General features: G+C 33.4%; 2 protein-coding genes across 2 annotated transcripts; one reads left to right on the forward strand and one right to left on the reverse strand.

The window, feature by feature from the left end:
- The first annotated feature begins 922 nt into the window (after positions 1-922).
- LOC105107591 (tetratricopeptide repeat protein 7B-like) lies at positions 923-4396 on the forward strand. Its single transcript, XM_011001574.1, has 5 exons — positions 923-1477; positions 1563-1821; positions 2064-3295; positions 3590-3737; positions 3859-4396. Exons 1-5 carry the CDS (start codon positions 1283-1285, stop codon positions 4167-4169), a joined length of 2145 nt encoding a protein of 714 aa, XP_010999876.1. The 5' UTR covers positions 923-1282; the 3' UTR covers positions 4170-4396.
- Positions 4397-10091: 5695 nt separating this feature from the next.
- On the reverse strand, positions 10092-10910 carry LOC105107632 (uncharacterized). Its single transcript, XM_011001634.1, has one exon. It carries the CDS (start codon positions 10908-10910, stop codon positions 10092-10094), a length of 819 nt encoding a protein of 272 aa, XP_010999936.1.
- Positions 10911-13186: the final 2276 nt, after the last annotated feature.

Genomic DNA, 13186 nt, shown 5'->3' on the forward strand with positions numbered 1-13186 from the left:
AAATATATTTGATTTTTTAAAAAATTAATATTTTTTGTTATTTCACAATGATAATATAAAAATAAAAAAATACAAGTTTTTTAATATATTTTTAAGAAAAAACTTTTTAAAAAAACACTTTATATCATAATATTAAATATATATAAAAATAAAAACACAAATAAAATAAAATAAAATACAATGAAGAGAGAATCTAGGAAGAACCTGCACCCCTGCCACTAACGATGCCCCTGCAATACAGGTCTCTTGGCCCATACCTGCACTGCCAAAATCAACCTGTAACTGTAACACCCATCAACCTCAGCAAAATAAACAAATACTACTAGTTAAAAAGAAAAGAAAAACTTTGATTTATTAAAAAAAATAGGAGCAACTTTACTTGGCATATCTAACTCATTGCCGATTCGATTTAGAATTTGTTCAACGCCAGATTTCACAATGAATAGAACGGAGTTAACCTGATGTGATTATGTTAGAAATCCAGGTTCACCGTGTTAAAACTTGCCAAAAGCTTGTTGATATTTTCTTAAAATGATCTGGTTTTAAATTTTATTTTTGAACTGACAGGGGTTGGTCTACTCAATTATTATGACCTTGGTTTGAAATTATAATTGAAATGTATTTTTAATATTTTTTTTTAGTTTGAAATTATAATTGAAATGTATTTTTGACATTTTTTAAAAATATTTTGAAAAATAATATTTATTTTGCTTTCAAACATGTACTCGAAGAATGGTCAAAATGAAAAGGCATAAAAAAATTGATGTTTCCAACCACAGTTTCACGTTGGCATGGACAAACAGGCCTCAATAACTATGGTATAAAAATAGATGCAGCTTTGAAATGAAGGCTGCAGATGAACAAGCATCGCTGGATTGATTCTGTTTAATGGTAAGTTCAAAGCTCTGCCCTCTTGTGTGCCTCGCCCCTTTCATTTCCTTCTACTGTATTTAATTTTTTGTTGTTTTTTATATGCACTGGTCTCATTCTTGCTTGTCTCGTTCAATGCTTTCTCTGTCCTTCATGGTTTTTTTTGGGAGCATTTGTGGGCTTCTTTTGTATTGCTTTGTGTTGATGGGGATCTGTTACTGAATGGGTCATCGTTGTTTGCTAAGGATATGTATGCATTGTTGTTTGAGAGAGACGTAATGTCGTGTGCCATAAATGGCATGGTTATAGCTTGAATAGTGTGTTTTATGTTTGAAAGAATTGGCCGAGGACTGATATTTTTCCTTCAACTTAGCCAAAAGAAATTTGAATTTCGCCGTTGGATTTGGAGAAGATGTTGTGTGCTTGCTCAGGTGAGCAATTCAAACTTGATGAACCACCGCAGTCACCGGAGTCGCTGGCAACAAGGGATTTCTCGGCGAGTGGGCTTTCGTCGAGGACAACCGGAGACCGGGAGTCTAAACTTGAGGATTTCCAAGTGGATGAAGCTGAATCTACTCTCAAAGAGGCTCTCTCATTGAATTATGAGGTGCGTGTATTATAGCTTTTAACAATGACTTCCACCAATAATACAAATTTCTCTTTTAATGTTCTCATCTTTGAATGTGATATAGGAAGCAAGGGCATTGTTAGGGAGACTTGAATATCAGAGAGGGAACTTTGATGCAGCCCTTCAGGTATTCCAGGGTATTGATATCAGTGGTTTGTCCCCCAAAATGATTAAGGCAATTGTTGAAAGAATTCAGTATAGAAAGCCGCGTTCCAAAGGTGAAATTGTGCCTCCAAGTGTCATGTCTATGCATTCAGCGAGTCTTCTTGTTGAAGCAATCTTGCTAAAAGCTAAATCACTCGAGGAACTTGCGCAGTATAGAGGTATAATTTTATTTTATTTTAAAATCTTGTTAGCAAGCTAATGTTATATCTCAAATGGGAAAATTTGGATGGGCTAAGTTATGCAATTTGAATTATTGGATGTTTTGTCTTTACATAACTTGTTTTTAGCATAAAACATATCTTGCCCCCACATATGGGACTTCAATGGCTTGATATTGATGGAATGTTTGCATTTACAATCCAAAAACTCAAATGGTTCTGATACTGGTTCCATTCATTAGAGGCTGCAAAGGAATGCGGAATTATTTTGGACATAGTTGAATCAGCACTACCCAGTGGCATTCCTGAAGGCATTGGTGAAGACTGCAAGCTGGAGGAGATGTTTCACAAGGCATTAGAGTTGCTACCTGCTCTGTGGACAAAGGCAGGCTTGCTCGACCAAGCTATTGCTTCATATCGTAGGGTTCTCATCAGGCCATGGAATTTGAACCCACAGAAGTTGGCTGCAGTGCAAAAGGAATTAGCTTCTATGTTACTTTATAGTGCTGTTGAAGCAACACTTCCCCCTCAGTTACAGCTATTGGGTTTTGCTAGCCCCCAGAGTAACATAGAGGAAGCAATTCTCTTGTTATTAGTACTCAGGAGTAAGGTGGCATGTGGGGAAATAAAGTGGGATGAAGAAATCATGGACCATCTGACTTATGCACTCTCAATTGTGGGGCAATTTGAGTTATTAGCTGAGCATGTGGAGCAGGCCCTTCCAGGTATCTATAACCGAGCTGAGAGATGGTACCTTCTTGCTCTTTGTTACAGTGCTGCGGGTCAGAACGAAGCAGCTCTGAACCTGCTAAAGAAAGTTTCTGGTTGTTCAGAATCAAAGAACAAACCACATATCCCTTCCTTTTTGTTGGGAGCGAAGTTGTGTTCCCAAGACTCAATGCATGCCCATGAAGGCATAAATTTTGCTCGTAAGGTTCTTGACTTGGCTGATCATCAAAATCAACATTTCATTGGTCAGGCGCACAAGTTCCTTGGTGTTTGCCATGGGAACGCCGCAAGAATTTCCTTGTCTGATTCTGAAAGAGTTCTTTTACATAAAGAGTCTTTGAACTCTCTAAATAATGCAGCATTAAATAGGAAGGAGGATCCAGAAGTGATGTACAGCCTTGGGCTGGAAAACATGCTGCAGAGGAACCTGGGGGCTGCCTTTGAAAATGCAATTGTGTGCACTGAAATGATGGCTGGAAACTCAGTAAAAGGTTGGAAGTTACTGGCCCTTGTAGTTTCCGCGGAGCAACGGTTCAGAGATGCTCAAACAGTTGTGGAGATTGCTTTGGATGAGGCTGGGAGGATAGATCAATTTGAACTTCTTAGGTTGAAGGCTATACTACAAATTGCTCAGGAACAGCCCAAGCAAGCAATAGAAACATATAGAATATTGCTGTCTCTTATTCAAGCACAGCGGGATAGCCAAGCCAAGAGCCCTGAACAAGCGCATATCTTTAATTCTGAGGTATGTCTTCTTATATGCTCTGTCATCTCTCATCTCTCATCTCTCATCCATAGTCATGAGCCAGGTTTAAGATTTAAGGTCGGATGAATTTAAGGAATATAAATGTCACAAATTTAGCAGTAGTATACCAAGTTTTGGATATGCATAGATAATGTTAGTTTGTGCCGTATGTCAACTTTGAAGATTTATCTCAAATCATCCTGACATCAATTTCACTAGCTTTGTTGATGCTACAATTTTAGGTAACCAACAACTCTGGAGGAAAAATGTGCTGAATGTTGCCCTCATTTGCAGGTACTCGCAGAAAGAAACTTGGAACTGGCAGCATGGCAAGATTTGGCAGACATTTACACAAAAATTGGCTCATGGAGTGATGCTAAAATTTGTGTGGACAAAGCCAAGTTAATGGAGTTTCACTCTCCTAGAAGTTGGCACGTGACAGGTTCGTTACTGTCTCTGTAACTTAGGCACGTCAAGCACAACTTTCTATAGACGTCTGTCTACACAAAGAATGTCCCTAAACATTGTAGCTTTAAAAAAATCGATTTCTCATGATTTTGCAGGAATGTTATTTGAAGCTCAATCACTGCACAAAGAAGCCCTTGTTTCCTTCTCGATTGCATTGTCGGTGGAACCGGATTATGTTCCAAGCATTGTTGCTACTGCAGGAGTCTTGATGAAGCTTGGTGCTCTGTCATTTTCCATTGCCAGAAGCTTTTTAATGCATGCGTTGAGATTGGACCCCACAAATCATGAAGCATGGTTAAATCTTGGGTTGATTTCAAAAATGGAAGGCTCTTTAAAACAAGCGGCAGATTTTTTTCAAGCTGCACATGAACTCAAGCTGTCAGCTCCCATTCAAAGCTTTCTGTGATGTCTATTTCAATTATTTTATGCAGCATATCTGGACAAGGGCACACTGGCCTAACGACTCAATGCCCAGCGCATATTCCACTCTAGTTTAGTTATCAACCCATTTGATTAAATTGTATAGCAATCCTGCTGGACCCTCGAGCTACTTTGTTTACAGCAAAGTTTATCTAATAATGATTTCCAGCGGTTCAGAGGAATGAGAATACATGGCTAAAAATTTCTCCTTTACCTTGTGAATTTGATCAAATTATCCCTCCTACCATAAATTGGACCAAGTCATGATGACAAAAATTGAAAAGCAAAAATCTCAAAGAGGAAACTAAAACATTCAATGGCATGAAGACAAAAACAAACCCATTATACTCCAACAAGAGCTCAACTAACTGTTATGTTCTTCAGAAAAGGGGATAAAAGATTTTTGTTATCCGATATAACAACATAAACATCGAGGATGATCTACTATCATGGCATAATCGGACCATTCCACATTACTTCTGTACAACATATGTCATCATCAGATAAGTATATATAAAAAAAAAACTGGCGATAAATAATGACATTTGGGATGCAGCATCTGTTGCAAAGTTATTGACAGAGCGCCTTCAGAAGGTGAGAAACTGGGAAGGCAGAGAATGTGGTTGAATTCAATCAAATGAACTGCACGGTTGAAAACACTTATGAGAAACTAGGAATCAATTTCCAGAACTACAAAGAGAAACTCCTCGTTTTGTTAAAAAGCAGAGTAACTAAGGTTGTGTTTGGTTAATGTTCCAAGACATGAGTAGATACAACAGAGACAGAATCGTGTGGTTGAAGAGACAAAAAAGCATAAATAAACATGTCCCTTAGATAGTTTTGAAGTGAATTTCAAGATTATTTTGAAGTAAATTTCTACTTTCAAAAAGAATGTACAAGAGACATGTCCTCTCTGTCTCCTTTATCTCCGTCTCTTGACAATAGCTAAATGCTATCTAGTAGAAATAATTGTGGTGATATGCTGTAGAGAAGATTTTATAAAACTGCAGCCAGTATGCTCTCATGGACTTGGAATTTCTTGGGGATGGAGGGTAACATGCTAGTCACAGGTAAACATCAAAATCAGAAATTCTAAACAGGCCTTGCTCAGGTCTATGTTATCACCATTTAACTCCCTGATTCTGAGATTTGTCTTCATAGATTGCCCATGACTTAGACTTGTATTAATGAATGATGCATGCCAAGAAAACAAAAACTCATCAATATGAGGAAAGATCAAACATATAATGTTTATATTCATAAAAACATCCCTTAAAACCTTCAAAGTTAGAATTGACTTACTTACCAAAAAAAAAACCCGCAGCTGTACCAAGGACAAATCCTAGTTTCAACTCAGCTGCCACTGCATCATTATCACCAACCAATGAGATTGTCAAACTTTCACGTTATGTTAGTTCTCTTGACAAAATAGAATTATATCAACTGGGTTAAGAACCCATTTAAAGATTCCATATCAAAGAGCAAGTGCATCTTGGCTACAGATTAAGAAATAATGGCATTAAAAGAGGAAGCATCAAATTCCTCAATGTCTCTGTTAGGGGTTTTTGAAATTTAACTGCTATAGCATTACTGCCATTTATGACAACCAACCAAGATAATGAAAAACATTTCAAACATAAAACCTTTAGAACCGGTTCGCCTTTGTTAGAATTTGCAGATTGCTTTGCCATCCCCTGTAGCTGCGCCCGTGCAGCTCTTCCTGCGGCAGATTTTTCAAATTGCTCTTGCCTGCTAACAAGGTAATAATCTAAATGTTATAAATGAAGGAAAAAGAACCCTTCTAAGATCATTTGAATTGCTTCAAGTTCATTTCTTAGTGAGATTATCACCATTGTTTTCCAAGCAGCAAAAAACTTGCTCGTCCAGTAGCATGGATAATCACACCATCCAAGAGAAAATCCTACCCTCGTGTGCCAACTAGTTACCAATGATTGGAAGCGCTAAATCAAACAAGATTAAGTCTTTACTATTGTCACAAAGCAACACACTCAATTGAAGCATTGCATAGATCATAAATAGCCGAAAGCAATCCATATTTTTGGCCAACAACACTCTTTTTTATAATTATTTTTAAAAAAAAACTCCGGCTTCAAATCCTAAAATAGAACCCCCCATTGTTTTAAACCACCTGATTTAGAGTCCAAATCAGAATCTGAATGCAAGGACTAGTACAAATTTCTGAACTTTAAGCATAAATTCATAGGAAAAATTTTGAATTGGCATTAATAGCCCACTACTTGCAATTGAAAAATTAATTAAAGCATCTAAATTGCATATAAAATCCACCAAAACCAGCCAAATTTTATGCAAATTGTTCATTGAAACGAGATAAAAAAGAAACGAGATTAAAAAGAAGATTAAAAAATAGAGTCGAGGATCCAACGAATACCAAACAGTATGTATCCAATAAGATCAGTTGAGATTACCTTTTCTGGGCAGCTTCGGCTGCTTTAGCACGAGCTTCTGCAGAGGCCAATCTCTCTTCTTCTCGTCTCTGTTTCTTGTTTCCTCCGTCGAAGCAGGCGAAGCACGATAGCCCCATCTCTCCACCTCCCTCCCTGCCGAACCCAATGTCACTCTGTTTTTACAGTTTTCGCCCTTCTTTGTAGATTGCGGATAGGACTATTTTTATTCAGGCTTTTACCGGCAATCACCGCGTGCCGCGTTTTTAACAAGGGACCTCCTTGTCTTTTCATATAGTTACCAGGTTCACGCACACGTTTACTTGTCGTCACCTTAATTGGGCTGATTAAGCCCGGTGTTAGCCCATTTATAGCGTACCGAAACGTGCATTTTTTAGGGAATAAAAAAGCACCATAAAAACCAAGAGGGGCAAAATCACAAATGAGAAAGAGGGATGATAAATTTAACTACGGATAGTAAACCCAACCAGCCTGAAATGGTGTTTTATTTATATACATATAAAAAATCTAAAACACATGTCATTTTTATTATTCAAAAAATACTATTTACCCTCTCATCTTTTACGATAAATTACACTAATGTAATTTTTGAAAATTATTAATTTGATCTTCAAAATTCTTCCTATGCATAATTGAATTATTTTAAGATCAAACTAGAGCTTAATTACATTATTTTTATAAAAAAAGCTGAGTCGATAAAAATGAATTGAAGTAAAAAAAAAGATAACATAGAAGGTATATTGATAATTTTTTATCAAAAATTCATTTGAATTCTTTATATTTTTTATTTATTGGGCTACTGATCCCCTATTTTTTACAAAATTTAATTTTAATATCAAGTTTTATTTACTCATTTTTTGTTGGAGGAGAGAGAAAAGTTATCAAATTCTGATTTAGAAAAAAAAATCTATTGCTAAGGAATTCAACAACTAAAACAATTATTTTTTATGTTAATTGATTCTTCAATAAGAGAAGTTAAGAAATTGTGTTTTTTAACATTGAAACACCTAAGAAATCCAATGTGAGCTAGAAAAATATTTTTTTATTTAGGATGAATTTCAAGTTTTATGGTAGTTTTTTTTATTTTTTTGTAGTTATAAATTGGTTTAAAAAGATCTATAGGATGCTTCCTAAATATTTTAGACAAAGAATATTTATTAAAAAGTAAAATTTTGATCAAGTTTTAAAAAGTAAATGCTAAAATATTATTTAAAATTGGTTTATTTCTCTAATTGTTTTTTGTGATTAGCTAACCATTTTAAAAAGTAAACACAATAATTTATTTAAAATTCAATGACTATAAATTTAATATTTTTATACCTAATTAGAGAAATAAATATGGGCAATCCCGATCAAGTTTCAACTAAAGCCAAATAAAAATTGGTTAGATATAACTGAGATCACCTCATCAACCAATTTACGATCCAATTCATTTAATCAAAGCCCGATCAAATTCAACTGATGACAAGGATAAAAGGGGAATTAATTCGTAACCCGCTCGGTAAATAGCTGAAAGAAGAATAACCTAGAAAACAGCCGCTTGACTTTTTTATTTTTTTATTTTTAGAATGACCTAGTCTTCTTGACCTTCACCACGACCACCAGTATACGAAGAAGATTGGAATTAATTATTTGATTAATTTCATTTAAATACTCGATCGTTCGGGTCAAGTGTTTTGCAATGACTTGTCACCCAGGCTGAATCAATCCTTCCAGACCAGGGAAAGCTTTGGCTACAAGGAACCGTGTCTGCACCTCACAAAATTGGAAGGCCGTTATTTCTCTGAAGAAAATACGCACAGCGGCTCAGAATCAGGTATTGTGCTTTTGAGAGATCGTCAATGGAGGTCCCATGTTTAGCTTCAACTGATCGAGAGAAAACAAGAAGTTTGAACTCTGCGCGCGGGGCATTCTTTGACGAGGCAACACAGAGTTTGGCCTGGCTAGCTAACTGGTTTCATAAATGTAATTGATGGCTGTACGCAGTAACCATTTATTTCTAGAACTGATAAACAGCCTCATGCCATCTTCGGGATCTCTTATCATGGTCCTCTGGGTCTGTTTTCATTTCTAGTTTTCTTTATTTTCTTTTCTGGTTTTTCTTTCTCAATTAAAAAAAAAACGAGAAATATGTTTTGATCCAATAGCCAGCTGATCATTTATTTCTAGAACTGATAGACAGCCTCATGCCATCTTCGGGATCTCTTATCATGGTCCTCTGGGTCTGTTTTCATTTCTAGTTTTCTTTATTTTCTTTTCTGGTTTTTCTTTCTCAATTAAAAAAAAACGAGAAATATGTTTATTTATTATTGAGAAAAAATGATTTTTTATAAAAAAATTAAAAATACTTTAAAATTATATTTAATATTCATAAAAAAAATTAAAATTCATAATTTACAATAGTCATCTTGATATTTTATATCCGTGCTCATCTAATTTTAAAATATCAATATAATTTTATTTAAATTAAAGATTAATTATTATGAAAAATTATATTTTAAATAAGAAATCATTATATTAGATTTATAAAAAAAATTAAATCGATGAAACTAACTAAATATGAAATTTTTTTAAATTGATGACACTAACTAAATATGAAAATTTTAAAAAATAATCTTAATTTTTCATTTTGCTAAAAAATTGCTTGTATATGTATTTTCTTCAATTAAAAAACAGTGAAAAATCTTTGAAGAAAAACTGTTGAGAAAATCTAAAAATCTAATTTCTAAATTTACTAGGAATTTGAAAAACTAGTTTTTCAGTGTTATAAATGAAATAAAAATTATATTTGAATATGAAGTTTCAATTAAAGTATCATTCTATTTCTAAACAACTTTTGATTTTTTTCCCTCTAATTTAATAGTTAGGTGTTATGTTACTGTAGCTAGTTTGGTCATACTTTGATTAAACTTACATCTTCAATCTAATAAAAAAGATTAAACAATCGACTTCGAGATTCAAGAATTCAGAAGAAAAAAAATGCATTTTCATGGCCTGATTTAGCTAGAAGTTGAAATTAACAGAACAGATTGCAGACCCGTTTGCTAACAAGATCAGCCCTCAAGTCTCTGGGCCTTTGAGTGAGTGGCAATGTTGAAGTATTGATGATCAATTTCTCTACAAAGCAGTGATTTTTTCTTGAATGAAAATCAAACCTATGGTTTAAGTTAAAAGTGGAGATGACCATGTATAGAAGTGTACGTACAACACCATGCAATCCAAATACAAAGAAACATGAGGTATGGGAGCTCTGCATTTAATTAAATCAACCTAACCCTTAATACTGGTGTAATTAATTTACAATTATGGAAAATTCCAAGGAGGGTTTGAAACTTCCAAACACATCTAACATTGGAACCAAAAATTCTGTGCATCTATTAACAAAAGAAGCAAAATCTAAACCCCAAAAGGCAAAGAAAAGAAAAAATGGAGAGATGAGGTTGATCGATCGAACCGAACCATCTTCAGAAGCTTTTTTGTTGCCCGTGTTGTCGAGGCCATTTATCGGCCGTAGAGCCAGTACTCTTTCTCGCGGGAGAAGATACCCCATGATTAAACATCATCTTGGGCTCACTTAATCTTCTGACATAATCTTTCTTCTGTGATGGCTTTTTTGTACTCAATGCAGGGACTATATACCAGGCAAGAGAGGTCAATAATATAGCAACTGATCGCCCAAACAGAACCACCAATAACAAAATCAAGATGAGAGCAACTGGCATATAATAATAAGGTCTTCGCCATCGGTGCAACTTCATGTTCCATGTAAAAGATTTCTTCTCAGGCTTTCTAGCAGTTTCCATTCTTGGTTGCTCGACTTGTTTCTCTTCAACTGGTACCTCTATTGGCAACTTATCCAAGCCTTCATTGTTGCGAGTGTTGGGGTTTTCTTTGATATCATTAGCGCTACTGATCCTGGGTTTGTCTTGCTTTTGATCTTTAACCTTGATTATAAGAGGAATACAATCATTTGAACTTGAGTAGACGAAACGAACCATGGGTACATCTTCAGGCCCCATCTGTGAATATATCTTCTGCCTTTTCTCTTCAAGTTCCGCTAGAAGTGCAGAGAACTTGTCAAGGCCACGGGACGAATATGGGTTCTTGCTATTCTTGCTAGTCTTGGAACTCTTTCTTGATTTTCTTGGTGTTGCAGAAGGGCTTGATCTTTCTGGTGTTGCAGGAGCGCTTGATCTTTCTGGTGTTGAAGAAGGGCTGTTCCATGATTCCTCTTCTACCTCTAATTGATTCTTAAAGCTGCCACAAATGAATGAGTTGAACATCTGATCATAAATTCTGAATCCTGTTTTGGTATACAAGGTGTGTTTTAGATTGAGAGGTAAGCTTTGGATTATCTACATATATATGTTATGTGGATTGTAGTGGAGAAAGAAGGTGTCGTATGGACCAGATCCAAGCGCTGCTAGCCATGCCATTAGTCAATTAAAAGGTTTGAACAAAACAAAGCCCCACAGAAGCTTCCTTGATCATTTAATTTCGTATCGTTTGACTTCGTGGAGAGGGGGTACCGCAGGAGTTATAATCTATTCCTTCCAAAGCAGGATGGAGAAAATGTCGTCTGCAAGAGAGGTATTGAATTCTACCTTGATGATTCCGGTGGGTTGATCCAATGAATTCGAGTTTAACTAATACCTAGTTTTATTTGAATCGATTTTAATATTTACATGACTAAACTAAATAATATGATGGAAGTTAACACTACGAAATTCAAATAGATTAAAATCAATTTAAATAAATTAAAAAAATATTATTTAAATAAAAATAATAAATTTAAATTAATTCTATGAATTGTAAATTAACTTAATGAGCTATACAAGCCAATAAAATGAACCCTTTTCTAGGTCAAAATCTGGGTAGGGTTTGAAAAATATAATATGAATGGTTAAAACATGTTTGCTTGGGAAAAAGGGAGATTGAATTCTAGAATATATATATATATATATATATATATATATATATATATTGTGTGGGAGAGAGATAATTACAGCATTTTAAATTATTTTTTAAAAAATTATTTTTAATATTAGTACATCAAAATAATTTGACAATTATTAATATTAGTACATCAAAATAATTTGACAATATAAAACATATTAATTTTAAACAATTTTTTTAAAAAAAATATAATTTCAACTCATTCCTAAACATTATCTAATAATTTAAAAATATTTAAAAATATTAATTTTAAATAATTTTTAAAAAAATATAATTTTAATTATATTCTCAAATATTACCTAATTAAAAACATATATTGTCAGCATTATTGGTCGAAAAACAACTATTAACTGACAAGGCGAAGATATAAAATTAGAGTAATGAAATTATTAACAGCGAAAAACATTGAACTTGGTGTGGAATTGGATTATGCTTTTATTTATCATTATTGTTACATTGATTTTTATTTTTTACTTATACTCTCATGTTAATTACAGTCAACGTTGCTAGCATCATCACCTCAATTATACATATGAAGAGTTTCTTTCTCCACAATTCAAGATCAATATGGGCCACAGAAGTTCCCATCAACGCTTTCGTAGTTTAAAGTTTAAACCATCCTGATTCCTAATGCGAGCTAGCTGCCTGATTTTACAGGTTTATTAATTAATCAATCAATATACAGCTGCTAATTAATCTATATTGGCCCACATGACGTAATATCTTTGGTAAGCATGGGGGTCTCAAGGTTAAACCCCCACTAATCCCATGATATGAGAATTATTAAGAAATTAAGATGGATTACTTGAGAAAGAAGCATACGGTTTAGTCAACATGTCAAATAAGACTTATTGAACTTCTCTGATTTTGTATGTAAATATTTGTAATATTCATCAAGTTGGCCTTAGCTAATTCTTCATATGTGTGTAGTACTGGTGTATAAATATATAGTCTGACATTTGCGAACTTCTACGTTCTTGTTAGTGATAAGCATATGAGAATGCAAGAAACCCTTTATAAATGAAAGCAAATAGAAGCGAATGGTCAAGAAGTTATGCTTGTTATGAATGGATTAACTCTCGTATCATGCTTTAAATCTCACTTGGATGATGTTTGTTTGTCAAAAAATATTTTCAAAATTATTTTTTTTAAAATAAATTATAAAAAAAATAAATTATTTTCTGATATTTAGTAGTGTAATAAAAAATAAGTTAGAAAACACTTTTTAGTATTTAGTTATGTCATAAAAAATAAACTGAAAAATAACTTATTAATATTTTATTTTTCTCAAGCTTATTAAAATAATAAGAAATAAATATTACAAATTAAATAGTTGAATTAGAATGAAATTGAAAAAAAATATAATTGCATAAATTATCTCAAATAAAATAAATAATAATTAAAATAATAGAATAATTTATTTTAAATAAAATATGAAGAAATTAAAATAATAATATTAATATTTCATAAATTATTTTGAATAAAATAAATTATCTCAAATAAAATAAATAATAGAATAAGCTATTTTAAATAAAAGATGAAGAAATTAAAATAAGAATATTAATATTTCATAAATTATTTTGAATAAAATAAGTGACAATTA

Source organism: Populus euphratica, unplaced genomic scaffold (assembly GCF_000495115.2).
Source record: "Populus euphratica unplaced genomic scaffold, PopEup_1.0 scaffold267.1, whole genome shotgun sequence".
NCBI classification, from domain to species: domain Eukaryota; kingdom Viridiplantae; phylum Streptophyta; class Magnoliopsida; order Malpighiales; family Salicaceae; genus Populus; species Populus euphratica.

Bases quoted from the DNA above. Each gene is read 5' to 3' on its own strand.
- LOC105107591 (XM_011001574.1), top strand. From the start codon at position 1,283: ATGTTGTGTGCTTGCTCAGGTGAGCAATTCAAACTTGATGAACCACCG. The intron at 1,478-1,562 runs GTGCGTGTATTA...AATGTGATATAG, and splicing joins CTCTCTCATTGAATTATGAG to GAAGCAAGGGCATTGTTAGG. The intron at 3,296-3,589 runs GTATGTCTTCTT...CCTCATTTGCAG, and splicing joins CGCATATCTTTAATTCTGAG to GTACTCGCAGAAAGAAACTT.
- LOC105107632 (XM_011001634.1), bottom strand. From the start codon at position 10,910: ATGTTCAACTCATTCATTTGTGGCAGCTTTAAGAATCAATTAGAGGTA.